Source organism: Sparus aurata, chromosome 7 (assembly GCF_900880675.1).
Source record: "Sparus aurata chromosome 7, fSpaAur1.1, whole genome shotgun sequence".
In the NCBI taxonomy this organism is placed as follows: Eukaryota; Metazoa; Chordata; class Actinopteri; order Spariformes; family Sparidae; genus Sparus; species Sparus aurata.
The window spans coordinates 26,119,743-26,137,295 of record NC_044193.1 but is presented as its reverse complement, the minus strand read 5'-3'; the positions used below and the strand labels follow the sequence as shown (position 1 = coordinate 26,137,295).

The 17,553-nt window shown below is 39.2% G+C and overlaps 1 protein-coding gene across 6 annotated transcripts in view; it reads left to right on the top strand.

The window, feature by feature from the left end:
• Positions 1 to 17,553, top strand: part of mtor (mechanistic target of rapamycin kinase) — a 90,964-nt gene that overhangs the window by 41,655 nt on the left and 31,756 nt on the right. For all 6 annotated transcript variants that reach the window (XM_030422395.1, XM_030422390.1, XM_030422393.1 and 3 more), the window contains 2 exons: positions 12,765 to 12,840; positions 14,911 to 15,050. In XM_030422395.1, the coding sequence (XP_030278255.1) occupies positions 12,765 to 12,840; positions 14,911 to 15,050 (216 nt within the window). The remainder of the gene's footprint in view (positions 1 to 12,764; positions 12,841 to 14,910; positions 15,051 to 17,553) is intronic.

Below are 17,553 nucleotides of genomic sequence, written 5' to 3'. Positions count from 1 at the left end.
ATCCAGGGGCATTCTGTTCTGCACCTGCTGATAACGACCCTTGGAAATAAAATAATACATTGAGAAAGACTAGATGGATATGCATTTGCAAATTAGTTTTGCCATGCCAAGCTGTAATTACATTGAGATGAGTTAATATGAAACTCCTTTTGTGCCTATCCTCCATTCTCCTGATTGGTTATTGCTATCAGTCTGGTATCCTATTCATGTCTCAAGAATTAAACTGTGTATTTGCTCTTAGAAAAAATTGGTTGTCTTTCAGCCAACCCACTTTCACCCTTTAAAAAGCCCCACAACTTGGTTTGACCTGGGTCACTGTTTCTGTCTGAAAATGGGTATAGAGAAGCTCTGCACAATGACTAGTAGACAGTCGCATGGACTAATTCACTTACTGTTTTTTGTCAAATTGATAAATAGGGAAAGGAAACGCTCATACACATACAACACATTTTTTTTTTTATGTTTTTATTTTGTACTCCACATCTTTGCCTTTAAAATTTCTAACATACCAACACTGGCTAAAGGTGACAATAATACTTTTGCAATGCCAGACATTCAGAGAGGCCTTCTTGAATCTTTGTTCTTTGGAATTTCTATCTCATCCCAATTTCTCCAAGGAGCTGCCAGCCCTGCCAACTTAGAAAAGATACCTTTGGAGATTAGGCTGAAGAGGTTGATGTGGGGTTTTGGGATGTCGGAGTACACCTTGAGCATTGAGACAGTCGGTCATATTTGACTATGATACTCACCTGTGTGTGATCACTGCCAAAGTGCCAAAGTATGCTGTAAATGCAGACATTGCACATTACTGGACATGGCTAAAGCCAAGAGGTTCCCGTCAGGTCTTACTTGAATTTTGTTAACCAGTTTCTGGTTAACTGTTTCTGGTTTACTTTGTTTTTTTCTCTTCTCCACATGGAGAGGAATGAACTGTTTGGAAAAGGCAGGGATGATGGTGTTTGCACATTCATAGATAATAAATAATGTTGACAACACACAGTTGTACAGTAGATGTATTAAAACACAACATTAAACTACTTTGTTTAAGTCTGACCTATATATGTGTAAAAGTGTCCATTTATATAGAAGTTATGATTCCCTTTGTAACATTTCAAAGCCTCCGTGCTGGCAATAGTCATGGCCTGGCCATTATGTTTTCGGGTAGTCTGTCCATTGGTCTGTCTGTCACATTCTTCTAAATCTAAAGAAAGCCTTGAGGGACTTTCTTTAAATTTGGTAAAAATGTTAACTTGGACTGGTGGTCAAAGGTCAATGGCACTTTGACCTCATTGTATCCCTTTCTTGTGAACAGGATATCTCAAAAACACATAAAAGGAATTTCTTAAAATTTGGTCCAAACGTCTACTTTGACTCAAGATGAAGTGATTCATTTTAGTGGTCATGGTAACTGAAGACATTGTTTTACATAGATGTCTAATATGATAAAAAAGATAATGAATTGATGATGTTTTTAAAGGTCGACTTCACGGTGACATCATAATGTTCTACTAAAAATGCTCTGTCCATTATTTAACACCATGGCTCAGGAACCGCAACTTGCCCAGTGCAAGGAGGCATACTGCCACAGGCCTAAAATTCTAATTTTTAATCAGTCTTCAGTAATCAGTACGATTCCCCTAGTTTAATAAAAGTCTAGAACCAACCACCTTTAAACACTTAGTTGTGATTTGAGACACATTGTTCCTCAACATTTTGTCTGTATTTATTGCATGATTTGAATATCTTGTCAATAATATAAACAACCAGGTTGTCAGTCAGTAACATCATTCAGTTAAATTAATTATGTAACTCATGAAAGCACAGACCAGGGACCTGAGGGTTGAGGTAATATTACAGCTGTGGAGCAAAAATAAAACTTCACACTTTAACCCTCGTCTACCAACACATTACATAATCTTGCATCACCAGCGACGTCTGTTTTTTTTTTTTTTCAAACCTCAGGCTCTCTGTGTCCCTCCTGCCAAATGTTTGGCCGGCGTACCTCACTTTTCCTCCATTGGTCAGGCGAACAAATAAGGAAACACTTTAGAGCGCTCTGTTAAGGATCATCTTTGTGTCACGGGGACTGCGGTTTGGAGCGCAAATTAAAAAGTATGACTTTACTCAAATTCCCAAATATTACATCATTATGAAATGGTCTGTGATTGCTTTGATGTGTCACGGAGTAGACGTGAGATATTTGGATGTGTAAAGCTCTTCCTTTGCCCTGTCACTCTGCTCTCTGGGTGTTACCAGCCACAACCAGTGAATTTCCTTTATTTGTTTTGATGTTTAAAATGCTTATGGGAGTAATAAGCCATTTCTCATATCAATACAAACACAAAAGGCTGCCTTCATGTTCAGTTTGCTGCATTGTTAGATCCTTAACTTGATCCTCCTCCTAGTTTACTCCCATTTGGCAAAAAATATAACAACATTTTTATGTTAAACATTATGGTCGACCCCAATATTTATGTGCCTCAGTCATGTGTGCCAGTTGGTGCTTTAAGCATAAAACAGGAAACAAATGTTTTGACTGTAACATGTAGGGTTCAGCTACCACAATGTTCTCTTGGATGTTCAGTCTTGCCTTTCCATTGCATTTGTCTTGAGATTATATCTACCAGAGAGAAACTATTTAAAGTAAATTCACTTAAGATGAGTGTCTTTGCCCTGATATGTTAAATGTAATCGTAACAATTTCCTACTCTGCTGCCAACAAAGAAACAACAGAAAGTTTACTGGTCTTACATTTAAAAGAATCTTTTTGCTCTATATTTATCATGTTCCCCTTAGCTCCTGTCAGAAACATGTGTGGCCGTAGAAACATTATTCAAACTGTTCAATAATATAATGCTTGATGGTGTGTGGTGCCTATTGACCTCCCTGTAAATTTTAACCTTAAGTCAGTGATGTGCGTCAGTCTCTTTTGGAAAAATGTGGATAATTTGCCTTTCTGGATTTTCTCATCGCCCTAACTGCTCTGTGAGTCACATCTCACTCTCAAGCAATGCATCCCAGCGGCATCGCTTTCCTCTGGTCCTGGACTCTGTCATTCGGTGCTGGTACACAAAGGTCCAGCTGGATGCTGTTTTATAAGTTAAGCATCACGCTGTTTTTCCCTTCCAAACAGCTTCTTTTAACACCTTTTACCCTCAAACCATGTCTCACCAGGCTCTGTCTGAAGAATGCATGGTTCCTCCTAACATTAGAGGACTTCACTAAACTTTAACCAAAGCTCCCGTCTTTATATGACTTCCTTGGGAAGCCCACACATTTCATTGAACAGACTTTTTCCTTCTCCTTTAAGACACGTTGGAAACCCTGCTGTGCAAATTGCAGCAGTGATCTATCTTTGATAAGTACAAGCTGACAAAACGTGTTTTCAGTGAGAATATACTCACAGACGGCTTTTGTGTCCCTAAATACACTGGAAAATCGTTTTGTAATCAAAGTGACCACAAGGGCCAAGCTGTCAGCAGAGCACTCATGGGTTCAATTACAGGAAAGGCAGGAGGTGAAAGAAGGAGCCAGGAGATTCCAGGGCTTCTATCTTGAAAACTTTGAATTACATAACCTTTATTAACAGTAACCTCTTCCACCTGTCTGCTGTGTTCACACAGAAGATCTTCATTTGAATTGGACAGATTTTGGTAACAGCTTATTTTAATGCATCATTTTGTTCCCTTGAGATGCTTACTCTCACCATTTCATGAATCATTTATGTATCCTGTGTTAAGACTAATCAAATATATCAAAGCTTAAGGTTACATTTCTCATCTTTTTACAATCTTGGATCATCACAGCAGTAATATGGTTTTGATTAGTCTTTGAAGTAGGAATAATCTAACACAGATCTTTGGCATCTAAATGAAAGAATAGGTATGAGAAATAGGGTTGATATTCACTGTACAGCAGTGATCTGATTGTAAAGACAGGGTCATACGGCTTGTTTTTTTTTTTTTTGTTTTTTTTTACTGAAGAGCCCCTTTACCATATCAATCTCTAATAGAAGACAGTATTGTAAAACCCTTATAGTAGCAGTGGAGTTGCCATGATTCACCTAACTAAGAAAACCACCAAGCTTGCTGGATTGCATTATGAAATGGATACTTTTGGTTTTGGAGTTATTTTCTCGCAGTCTACCTGAATTACAATTAGGTTTTTACCAAATCAACATGGGATGGATATTACCTTGATTTTAGACACCTGAGGCAAGCAGCTGAGCAACTGTGGATTCGGATTTCAGAATAACCCAAGGGTTAAGGAACTGCCACTCAGTTAAACCTGGTCACGTGTAGGGGCAGAATAAACTGTTCCATATTTTCTATAATGAAGGAGTTGGTATGCACCAGGGTATCCTGCAGCTCTGAGAGTGGCAGCCTTCATGCCCTGGCAGATCTTCAAGAGGTCTAGTGGCTGAAGCTGGTGATGGCTACCAGGTGGCGTCTGTTGGCGGACCCCGGCCAGTCAGCTGCTGTCTGCTCGCCACCCTACAAACCGGTAGCAGGGACAAACAGTACTGCAGGGGAAGAAGGTGGATTAACCACTATCCCTTTAGAATAGTTCCCTCTGCTTTGTGTAAGCACAGTTGGCCATGTGGCACTGCTTCAGAGAGATGTTTCGTGACAGTGGGTTGTAAAAAAACATTTGCCTCACGGAACAGAAAACAAAAACCACTTGTGCCACAAAGGGATTCCATTGTTTTTGGTTAACCATTAAATGTGTTTAGCTTTGTGGTTTTGATCTCAGGCATTAAGTAGGTTTTGCTATTAATCAAATTAGGTAGAAATATAACAACTTTTGCTTTTAGCATTAAGCTGTAGAAGCTGATTCCTCTCTATGCATTTATAAACGATATCTCAAGGAATATGAATACAGTGTAAATATAAATACTATTAACATCTTTGCCTCTTTGGCCAACAGCTGGTGTTTTGTTACTTCATGACACTGGTGTAATTTGTTTGTTTGAGTGATACATCTGCACCCGCTGCCTTTTTTCCATTGTTTCGAAGAAAAGTGAATTACAGCATGGATCGATTTCAGTAGAACAAAGAAAAAATAAATATATCAAAGACCTGGCATCTTTCATCGGAAATATTTAATGGACAATTTCAGTGAAAATGTAGTCAATATGGAGTCCACAGAAACTGAAGTCTTCCAAAAAACATTGTATATGGATCCCTTTGTCAACATAGCAACAGCAGCTTTCCAGTGAGGTAACTGTCGTTTTTTTCTTTTTTGATGGGCCACCAGAGACGCTTTGTTCTGTTGGTCTCTTGACCTGAAGGTGATGAACCCAGGAGACACATTCTGCAGTGGTGTCCCAGTGTGGTGATAGTGTGGTGTAAACATGGATGTAATGGTTTTTCCGGCTGATGTCTCAATGGCCTCCTAACACGGCCAACTAAATTGAGGAAAAAGAAACACAGAAGAAAGTCATGTAGAATTATGCAATAGAAGGAGCGACTTATTTTTTTTATGTATACAATTTCAACAGGGACCAGTTTGTTCAATTGGCATGCAATACATTTTTAGTCCTTTTTACCCTTTAACTGTTTAAAATGCCACATTCCAAAGGAGTAAGCTTTATGGTAAGCGTCACCAACAAGTGTATTTTATTGTCTCTAAGTTGAGGGATACTCATGCTGCAGCATCTGCTCGGTGATGAAACAACATCCTTTTTGTCTTGACGGTTTTCGAGGAAATGAAAGACAAAGGGCCAGTTATATGAAGTCAGTGATGAGTTCAACCCCCCAGGAAAATCTGGATGACTGAGGTAACCATTTCATGTGCCTCCATGCTTATCTCATGCAGTGATACATGTGAAGCTGCTGTCTCTTAAGACACACAGAGGCCAAGATCTGTATTTGATGAGAACATGTTGCTCATCACTGCAATAGATAACCTGTGCATGACAGGCTTGAAAATGTATGTGGTGTTCATGCATTACAAGTTGAGGGTTTGAGTCCTCATTTAAGATAGTGTTGACTGACACTGCACAGATGTGGTATATTCTGTTCAGGTGCTATCTAAATGAGAGAAGGAGCACTGGTCATGTCACAGCATTTATCGAAGCACTGTAAAACTTGGAATTAAATGCTTTACAGTAATTTTTCGTTGTTTGGCTTTAGAAGTAATGTTTATTCCATTTTAGAGTCGAGGTAAGACATCAGTATCAAGAAGTAGTAATTTTGTACTGGTGCACTGGTTGGTAATTAGGATGTTCCAGCATTTGTTTCTTTGTCTATTAATCTTTTTTCTCTTTCTACTGTCTCTTTATGTTTTCTATTCATATGTTTTGGTTCATTTGAATGACTTACATAATGCATGTTCATTTCTCTCTGTGTATGAAAGTGGTTAAGGAAATAAACCTGCCCCGCCTTGCCCTGCTTTCATTCATCATCCGATTCACGTGTCAACATTCAGTAGTACAGTATCGTTTTCTTTCAGAGCTCAGTCATGCTGCTAAAAAAAATATGCAGCTGAAAAAGTAGGAATGTTTTGGACCCATTAATGTCAATCATATTGTAATTGCCCGTGACTGATGTCTGAATCGGATCGTCGGTGCAACTTTTCTGGACAGAGAAGGAAAAACAAAGCTCTTCATGCTACATTGGTCTCTGTGATCCAATAAACAAATGATGATCGTTTTAAGGGTTTCAGGGAAAGTCAAAATGTGTACAAGGGCCTTCATAATACTGTTTTTTTTTTCGGTAGACCGTCAATCTTTCAAAGCTTTCACAACTTGCTGTTTTTTAAAGCAACATTATGTAAAGTTTTTAACTTAAAAAAACAGCTTAAAAAACATACATAACATTAAGTGTCTTGTAAAAGGGTGAATGGTGTCTCTGTCTCAGCCAGTCTGCCCCTCTATCACTTGTTTCTGCATTGTGTATCTTCAGTGAGAGGGTAAGATCACAGCATAACATACAAGTTTTTAACAAATAACATTTTTATGACGTAACGTGTTTTGTTTGTAGTTGGCGACTACATTACATCTGACAAATTGTTACAGACCCAGGAACTGTATTAATGAGAGTGGTGTTGCACTCAGAGACTGTGGGGGTGCCAAATTGCCTAAAATGCCAATTTCTCCATAATGATGGTCTTATCTATTTAACATGGTGTGTTTACTTAGTTCCATCAATTATTTTACAGAGGTTTGAATACTTAGTTTAACCTTTCATTCCGAGTATGTGTGATTATGTCTTGAAGAATCTAGAAGAAGATTTAATTTTCACCCTTGAGGCACCTGTTAGCCAGAAAATAAAAGGTCTTATGTAAAACAGGCTCTCTTTCCTGGCTCTATGTGGCAACCCCTACTTCGTGACATATTTTCTCGTAAACATGAGGTCATCTTGGATGGAATATTTTTTCCATTTGAGTCTCTCAAATTGGCCTTGTTGTGTCCTAATGCCTCGGGAAGTGTTTGTTTCAGAGACAGTGGTTGGTTGAAGCAGTGTATGTTGTGCTGTCAACAATGTTCTACCTCCGCCCGTTTTTCATCTGTAGTCTGCTCGGACGGGGCTTGTGCAATGGAAAGAACTCCCCCAAGGTGCTAGGTAGTTGGGTTCATTCTGCTTTGGAATATTGTTGATTGCATTTTGGCTGCCCCAAAAATGAACAGTTCTTTGGACGCGAAGGTCAGAGAAGTATCAAGCAGCTAGTGTCATTTTTCCACTTTTCCAGTAGTGGTGCAAGTGTAAGGCTCAGTGGTGTGCAAGATTTATCAATGTCCTCTTAGTGACTTGTTGAGGACTCGGCCTTCTTGTTGATGTCTGTAATCATGCCTCCAGCAGCCGTCAACCAAATAAACCATGAACTAAAAGTCATATCTTGTCTACAGCTGTGATTTCTCAACTTTTAAACTGGACCGTTCCCTAGATTTTTTATGCATTCCTTGACAATGCAGTATACCTAGGTTACAGCTAGCACCTGGCTGGGAGGACCTGCAGGACAGATGTAAATACACCTGTTTTGAGTAATGAATCAATGTACTTCCATTTTAGGCCTCTTGATAACCTTTGCTCAATAATACATCGATCAGCGACAACAATAAAACCACTGACAGTTCAAGTCTCATTTCAATGCAATGTTCTGCTGGGAAATTGTGGGTCCTGGCATTCATGTGGATGCCACTTGACATGCACCACCTACCCAGACATTGTCCCAGACTAGTACACCCCTCACGGTAGCAGCACTCCTTCACCTGTCAGTGGTTTTAATGAACTTTTAAGAAATATCCATACTATCAGATATCTTTCTTAAGCTAATGTCAGTCAATTCAATGGACATTGATTGAGTCTGTCCTTGATCAGCCTTTAGATATCCAGTTCCATTTTGAAGCTATTATGTCCAGCAGTAAGGAATGGAGTCAGCACTTGGCAAGCAAAGATCTCAAAAATCAGTAAGGATCAAGTGGATATCTTTCTAATTAGATTAGATTAGGTCCAGTAGTGAGGCCCCTTTTTTCCTCTTTGTGCGATTCACATACATCTTCCGTTCTGTGGAGGAAAATACCTGCAATTTTCTCAGGGATCATGCTCTCTCTTCAATGAAAAAGCCAAGCCACTTTAAAATAGTCTAGAGGGGGATTGTGGATACATTATAGAGTTTAACTTTTTGAAAAATAATGTATATGTTTCTTCTCCCTCTTGGTGCTTTCTGACCCAAGGTAATTATGGTTAAGTGTATTATATTAATCAAAATCTAATGTATACATGCTGGGTTAGAGTTTGCAGAGTGATAAATCGCTTGTGTACACTCTTGAGACACGCAAGTAGAAAGTGATTTATTTCTCTGTAACAGCATGTGTCTACCTGGGCCCTGACAGAAAGATTCAGTCACCATTTCTGATTAAGGTATGACAAAAACATATGCCATGACTGTTCATGTTTTAATAGTTAAAAACCAAATACAAGGTATGAGTCTGTATAAGGCGATTGTTTTTCTTTCTCCTCTGGTCAGAAGTATTTGAATAGAAATGGTTCAGCGCTCTGTTTTTGTAATAGAGGGAGCTATAAAAATTCACAGTCAAAGTTAGCTGAAAGACAAAACTGTTTGTTCTGTAGCAAATTATATGGCCAAATGGTATGCATAGTGTCTGCATGTGTCCTGTAAAATATGTTGTATAATTCAATCTCAGGCTGCTTTGTTTACATTACAGTCTACAGACTTATGCATTTAAAAATATGTATCAAGATCTTCCTTTCTTATCTTTCTTTACTTCTGTGGAAAAGAGCAGCATGCTAACCTCAATCAGGGTTTAGGATTAAACCTCAGAGAAATCTGATTCAGGATACACAGCACATTGTCTGAATTTCATGGCAAGATATAATAAATCATGACGGTTTTACAGCTGATAGAACTTGAGCTCTAGCTCTTTTCAGTGACTTGTCCATGTCTCACATGAGCAAATCAGAGTTAAGTTCCAGTTAGGAAGTGATACTTGTGGTACTGCACAAGAGAGTGTTGTGACAGTTTTTCAAAAAGTTTTCTGCTTTCTAATAGTTTGATGGAGTTTTTACTTCAGGAGAACACTATGTGAGCCCTGTCATCTGGATGCGCTTAGACTGTGTGCGCTTTTGGAGCTGGCAGCCAGATGGCCTCAGCTGAGGGACAATGAAATCTCCAGGGTCCAAAGGAGAGAAGGCCCTTATTCTGATCTGTCTTCTCAGATGAAACCACATCTGGGCAGCTTTAACATACCTCTGCACTGGAAGTTTGTGTGTGGTGGGACACAAAGGCCTTGCAGATCTTCGTTTGTTTGGTGTTTGAACGTTGATAATTTGTTGATAAATTGGTAATTTGTAGGTCCATTTTAAATGAACAGATATAACATACCCGTGTGGTATCGTCAGTCAGTATGTTAATCAGAATACTGGATATGTTGTAGTTGTGTTTATTGAAGACTGGGATCGTTGTTTAATTGGCTGCTATAATGATGCATGGCACTCTATCAAGCCCTGTCAGAGTCACAGACAAATGCTTATTTACCAAAATGAGCTCACTTTCTTGTGTTATGCAACCATGGTCTGTTGAGTTTGATTTCCCTCGCGTCCCTAAGTCTCGCACCCTTCATCATCTGTTTACGCCAGCTTCTTTTGAAATATCCCTTGAAATATAGTTTGTGAACTGACTATATTCATTGTCACGTAAGAGCAAAAGATATAAAGGGTGTCTTGCGTAACTGTTTGGTTTAGTTTATGATTGACGATTGATCCTGTCATAAGTCTTTAGCATTTCTTCAGTCATTCAGTCCAAAACCTTAAATCCGTCCACTCCACAGAGTTGATTGATTCGTCTGGCATCTTGACATATAACAGCAGCCCAATAAGCAGATAGTCCACTAAGTGCTTTGGAAGGGACTAACGAGCCAATCAGTGCCACGGGCAAGACTAACTACTTTATCAAGCTTTTGTCAAGCATTATCAACCCATTTGCCAGAGTAATAATAACAATGGCGACCTCTATGGACAAGATAGATGCAGCTTTAGCATAGACGGCATGGCAATCATCAATATTTCCGACATTGTAGTTTGCTTTTATTTTGCTCTGTTCCATTCCTGAAACCCCAGGAAAACCATTATGTTGGCTTGGCTACATGTCTGTTTAAAATGTCTTGATATTCAGGTGGATACTTTGGTGGCTAGTGATTGGTTAAGGAAAATGAATACCCGTCTCCCACAAAAATCATTTGGAGTGGAGGCAAGGTTGGACTGAAGATGGAAACTAGGTGTAAAAAGTTGACAGTTCAGTCAGAGCTGTTGTTTTTTGTACTTACTTTATCTGCCTATTACTTCAGAATACAGTAACTTAATATTCCATGTGGGGATGGCATGGTGGTGTAGTAGCACTATGCCCTCATAGGTCCTGGGTTAAAACCTCAATGTTCTTCCAGGTTCACTCTAGATTCTCCTGTTTACTCCCATAGTCCAGAGAAGGTTATGTCAATTAGTGGCCCTTAATCCCCTGTGGGTGTGAATGGTTTCCTGTCCGTACAGTGGGTGTCAGCCCTGTAATTCACTGGTGACCTGTCCAAGGTCTACGCTAACCTAATGTCAGCTGGAATGGCTCCGGCTTCCCGCAACTGTCTAGCTAATCGATAGATGTAAGGCATCACTATTGTGATATCCAAAATATATGTATCTTACATTGCTGAAACTGTTCATGTTGCATACAGGCAGCGATACACTGGATCGATATCCAGATCTGTATGGGCACTTTTTATCTTCGAATTGTTTCCCCCATATCGAGGATTTGTGTATTGGCTTGTAGTTAAAACAATGTTCCGTTACACATCGAAAATTGATCCAAATCAGTTCCACACAGATTTTAAATTGTTAAGTAAAAACAGCTTACTGGTATGAGAACTCTCTTTCAGTCACAATGCTAAATTTTGGTTTTGGAATCAGTATTGGTAAGAGAGCGTAATTCTTTCCTCAGGCACATTGGCCTATTGGTTCATAATTACACTAGCAACTCAGAGCACTGAGTCCCTGAAGTCAGCAAACACAAAAAAGTTCCTTGCAGTGGTTGTCTTCTAATGTTGTAGAAGATAGCTCCTGTTGTGTTTAGTTGTTATTTTACCTGTCATCATGCAGGCCTGCACCAGCAGCTCCGTACGCTTTGGCATTACCACTTGCTGTGTCATTTCATCACATTTTCTGGCCTTTAACCCTGTGTCAAACCAAGTTTCTGACATATATGCTCAGGTACCCTTCATCAACTTTTGCCCGCTGTCCTCAGGAACTCCACTGCATACCAACCCTCTTCAAACGCTACATTTTACAGATGTATTGGCTGTGGCTGCACACAGGTTTTGCACTTGAGGAAATATAATAGACTTGCGGTACATTTGAGTGTTTCCAGATGTGGTGGCGGTGCGGGTGACTGGAAGATGTACAAACGGGAATTGTGGTGTCTTGACAGATAACTCATCTTTTGTCAAACAGACGTGACGAATGTCACTAGGTGCATTTGCCTTTCACAATAAACACCGTGCTGGGAGAGGAAACATTTGTTTTACCTTTCCAAAGTGCACTCAGGCATGTTTCTTAGTTGACTTAGCTTGCAATAATAAGAAGAACACATGGATGGCACAGGGCTAATATTCTCACCACCACTACCACCACCATCGGTGAGGTTTACTGTCTAGTAGTGGTTCCCCTTGCTTAGTTCTATGTTCTACTAATCTCAGTTAGCAGTGTTTGTGGTTTGAAATCCAGTGAAGGATAACAACACTTTGACTCCTACTGGTTGGATGGCACCTGCACTTAGGTGGGTTGGAACTTGGAAGCCTACAGCCTCCCGAGGTCCACAGTGGAGTTAACAGCAACAGATACCTCACTTCAAGGGAATTAGACTTCAGGTTGGAGTGAAAAAGCTGTTTACCTTGGAATCAATATTCACTAAGTAAACACATTCAAGGTGTCAAAACTTTATTCCAGAAAAGGTTAAACATTTGACATACTGTCAACACCTAGTCAATTGCCTGCCTGTGTATAATCGCTCTAAACCAGGATGTACAAAGCTACCATCAGGTTTTGGATTGTAATTGTACAATAAATTGCTATTGTAAGCATTTTGGACCTCCCAAAAGCTTTGCCATTTGCCTGCATTTAGGTAACAACAGGAGCTGCATCTACCATACACATTGTTCACATACTGCACTGAACCAAAGACTTTCTGTGTAGTGTATTTTTCCAAGTCTTGTGTTCAAAAGGTCTAACAACTTGTTTTTATTTTGTCTCATCTTCCAGCATCAACAATAAACTGCAGCAGCCAGAAGCAGCATCTGGGGTACTGGAGTATGCAATGAAGCATTTTGGAGAGCTGGTAAGTGCTTTTTTCTCTCTTTGTTCACTTTTTTCGCCTTCAACCAAAATGTAGACCTATATTTTTAACCTTATTTATCAAACCAACAAAAAACAAGGCTCTTTCCCTTCGGTGGTACCACTGTGGGGGCACGGCCAGGGTTTAAGCTGCAGCACAGGCATCCTGCAAAAGGTTTTTCATCAGAAAATGTTTAATCTTGTTAAACCTTTAATGAAGCTCAGTTCCACATCATCTGGCCACACAATATACAAGTCTTGTGGAGTTTTGAATTGTACGCTTAGTCGATTGAAAGTGGTCTTTTGTCTGCATACACAGTTTAACATGGGGATGAGGGTCATTTGAGACACATACCCCCAGAGCACCCTGTTCTCAATGTGCAGCATGTGTAAAAACCCATCTGCTAAGCTGATCAGTTGTCAAGGGCAAGGAGCGGAATATTGGACTTTTTTGTCCAGATCACAGGATGTTTTGCTTCTGGTGCATATTTGCACACCTTTTATGTGTTTCTACTTTTCATTTTGCAAAAAGTACTTAAGATTATTTTTTGCCATTTTCCACTGTTAAAATCATATTATGTTTCATACCAAAAAATACAAATGGTTATTTCTTCTTAATGACCAGTGGTTTGTAAGGTTCCTAAATAGCTTCACTTATTATAACTCACTATATGACTCCTGATAAATGGTTCGTGTTCAAGTTAAAAGCCACATAATATGTCACTCCTGATTGTTGGCATTGGTATTTATATTGAGCAAATGCCTGATTCTCCCTGTATTAGTTGTATTAACTACATTCAAATCTAAATTGTTTGTAGTTCATTCTTATAATTGTGGAGCCATATTTGTGTCTTCATCTTTTTTCCCCTTCCAGTTAATGATCAGGACAAATTATGCCTAGTTTAGTGTTACATAAAGCTCTTAAGTATTTTGTCGATGAACCTGGTCCAATAATTCAATAGCTTTCGGACAGTTGACATGCATTGGACACCAGCACACTGTTTTTCCACATCAATTACATAAGAGGAAAGGAGCATTTTTTATTCCGACCTGCCTCCGTCTCTGTAACCAAAATTGCATCATTTAGTGACTGTGGTTTTTGTTTGCTTCTTGACTGGTTGGACCAGGCAGGCTATTTTAACAGAGTGAACCAGTATTGACCACTGTTTGATATTGGCAGGTCTTACTTTATTTTAATGAACATGGTCTGTGTAATTTATTATTTTATTGAAATGATTAAGACAAAACAACATTTCTTTGATAAATTAAACTTGAGTACTTTTGACATTGACATCAGAAACTAAATAGAAATATATTTTCTATAACAATAGAAATATATTTCTAAAAACCTTGGGGCCATGGAGTTCATCTTATGGGACAGTGAAGATAGAATACAGTGAAGGAAAATTAATCAACCCATTAGTATTAAAGAGTCACTAATATGCAATGTTTTTACTTATCCTAAAATCCACAGTTGTTACAAATTCAAGAGTTAAGCTTGTATTTATGACATACTTAATGTAATTGATAAGTGGTGGGAGTATTCAGTAAAATAAACTAGGGCTATGTTTTAGAGATAGCCTAAACAGTAATTCTGAGTGGAATGCATTCTCTGTCTTTAGTAAGTAATTATTTTTTATTCTAAACTCCAGTCGAATGTTTTGTTCCCAACTGTTAGGACTCTTATGGATAAAGGCCTTCCCTTCTGCCTTTGTGAACTGCCTTAATGTTTCTCTGTGAAAGCACTGTAAACGTGAAAAGACTCTGTAAAACCAGTTTCACTATGCACTTCCAGGAACCTTGTTTATGAGGTGACCATTTGGAAATCTTTACTGTGAGAGGATGTGAGGTTTCTCTGTTTAGTATACTAGTCAGGAATCATCGGTAAAGCAAAGGCTGGAAGAGATGTTCTGGGTTGCCTGGATAGTATATTTTGGGTGTGGATGCCTGTTTTTATGAACCTTAATGTGAACCCCTTATCATTTCAATTGTACATTGTATAGTGGCAATAAACTCTTTAATCTAAACTTATGTATTTCATGTGACACCCTTCTGCTGTCTTTTTTACTACTAGGAAATCCAAGCCACCTGGTATGAAAAGCTGCATGAGTGGGAAGATGCCCTAGTAGCATATGACAAGAAGATCGACATGAACAAAGAGGATCCAGAGCTCATCCTGGGCAGGATGCGCTGCTTAGAGGCCCTGGGAGAATGGTATGTCAGTAGTCACATCTGTTGTGAGTTCAGTGGTGCTGCAACAATTTGTTCAAGTGCTCCAACCTTCGGGTCTCCTATTTATTGATATGTATCTTTATATATAAACATTGATTATTGAGACAGTGTCTGTGATATTTGCTGACTGCAGAAAGTTTTTTTTCAAACACTTTCCTGCGGTGGAGTTTTTGTGATTCACTGATGTGATAAAATAGAGGACAGATTGCTTTCTACTGTTTTTAACCTTGGCTCTATTGGATAAAGACAGTGTCTGAGGTAGTAAACTTGCCGTGAGCTCTCCCTTCTCCCACTTCTTATTTGCTCATGGTGTGTAGGAGGCCCTTTTCTAATGAGTCCTGACATAAGGCCTTTGATGTTTGGCCATTGAAAGTGAGAAAACCATTCCTCTATGTTGACTGAAGCAATTTTTCCAGGAAATACATGATTAGGCATCCAATGCTAGTTAGAGACGCCGCCACTCCAGTGACATCTCACCACAGCCCAATTCCATAATGATCGCCTACTTTCAAAGAACATTTTTAGGGAAAAAGAAAGTCAGAAGATGTCAGACAGCTCCAAATATGTTTATCATCATAGAGCTTGTGACGTTAAGCAGATGTTAATTTGCTTATGTAACCTGCCGTCCTTGTGCTATTGTTGTATACACACTGATTCACTTCACAAGTAAATAAGTCAATCATTTCACAAGGAAAAGACTCGGCCGGACAGAGAGTCTGTGTTTGTGTCTTGTTGGGTAGGTCTTGGGGATGATATAACCGTTAAGCAGGACATGAGTTAAAGGTGATCAGACTTCAAGAACACACTGTTCCCTGTTAAGATGAAGGGATATTTTAGCTGACGTCTCTGTGCTAATACAAAACTGGTTAGAGATTGTTAAAAGTTCTACTAATGCTTCGATATTCAAACTCAAACCATAGTTGGGTATTGGACAGCTTTGAAGCAACCATGAGTCTAGAATATCCATCATTAGTTTTGATAATTAAGGGGTTTGACAGTTTTTTGTGAACAAACTTAGAATAAGCTAAGCTGTCCAGAGTGACTGTTTGGGGAATGTAGTCTAAATGCTGATCCGTTTTATACCTGACAAATGCTGCTACTTGGCACTCAGCCTCAGTCATGCCGCTATTTGGTTTATTTTGAAAAGTGATATAACAAAAATAACAGTGTTTCAAGTTTGATTTTGGAGAAGACTTTGTTTTTTCAGTGCATATGATAGCCTTAAATATGGAAACACATGGAGATTAAAAAATAATGGATCCTGCAGGTGTATTTGGGTGGATAAAGAGAGTCGATTCCGGGAACAATTTAGTCCAGTATACCGGGATGTCAACTCGTGGTATCAAGCAGTAGTTATCTTATTACCTCCGCAAAGGAGGTTGCGTTTTTGCTGTGTCTAATTGTTTTTTGGCTGGTTGGTTGGTTTGTCAGCAGGATTACAAGATAACTACATAATGGATTCCCACGAAACTTGGCTAGAGGATGGTTGTGGCCCAAAATAGACCACATTAAGTTTTAGTGTGGATCAGGCTGGAAGGGATGGATCCAGGATTCTTTCTCACTTTCTTTAACATTGTGAGATGGGGCGTTTCTCAACATTTTTGTTGATTTCTCAGGCAGTAATGCATGGATCTTGATGGGAGATGAGGTGTATTTAAGTAGCTGGTATCTATGATTGAGTACAGTTTGATGCAGATCCAAATAAAAAAATGGATCTAGCAGATTTAAGTTCTTGATATCAGATTTAATTTGATTTAAGTAAAGGGCACTGTTGGGCCTCGTCAGAGGTATGTGCTCCACAGAGCTCTATTGAGTGCCATTGTAGTGTTACTATATAATGCTAGTATGTTACTGTAAATGCCCTGCAGACCCACAGCCATGTTCTCGCTCACTATGGCTCCTGTTCTGGTCGATTATTCAATAGAAATTCCAAACATGTGAATGATGGTCTGCTGAGTCAAATTATAGCTTGAGCTGTCCTTCCTCTGTACTCTGTGCTTGTCTGCTGTAGTAACGCGTTCAACCAGTGTATCAGAGCTTTTTGTACTTGTTGCTTTCATGTTATACGATAGCCAGGCAGCTGGAGAATGGCTTCAGTTCACTGACCTCGACCCAAACCCGCCTCTGACTTTCTGGATGTCCATCCTGCTTTCCTCCTTCCTCTAAGCACGCTCTAACATCCTGCCTGTAAAACACATGCAGTGGGTTTGATCTCCTGCATAATGCTGCACTGATTATTGTTAATGAGGAATTAGTCTTGGTTATATGCACCTGACCTCAACCGGAACGTCCCTCTGTTTGCCAGGATGCTGGATTTTATCATACTGGTGGGGCGGTGATTAAGGATGTACATCTTTAGGAACAAATGAAGAAATAAATAAAGGCAGATGTGATGGAAACTTAGTCTTATCTCATTTTCATCCATGGCCAAAAGCACTCTGCTATTGTTGTGCAATTTCCTCATTTGTTGTCTAGCAAAGGAAAT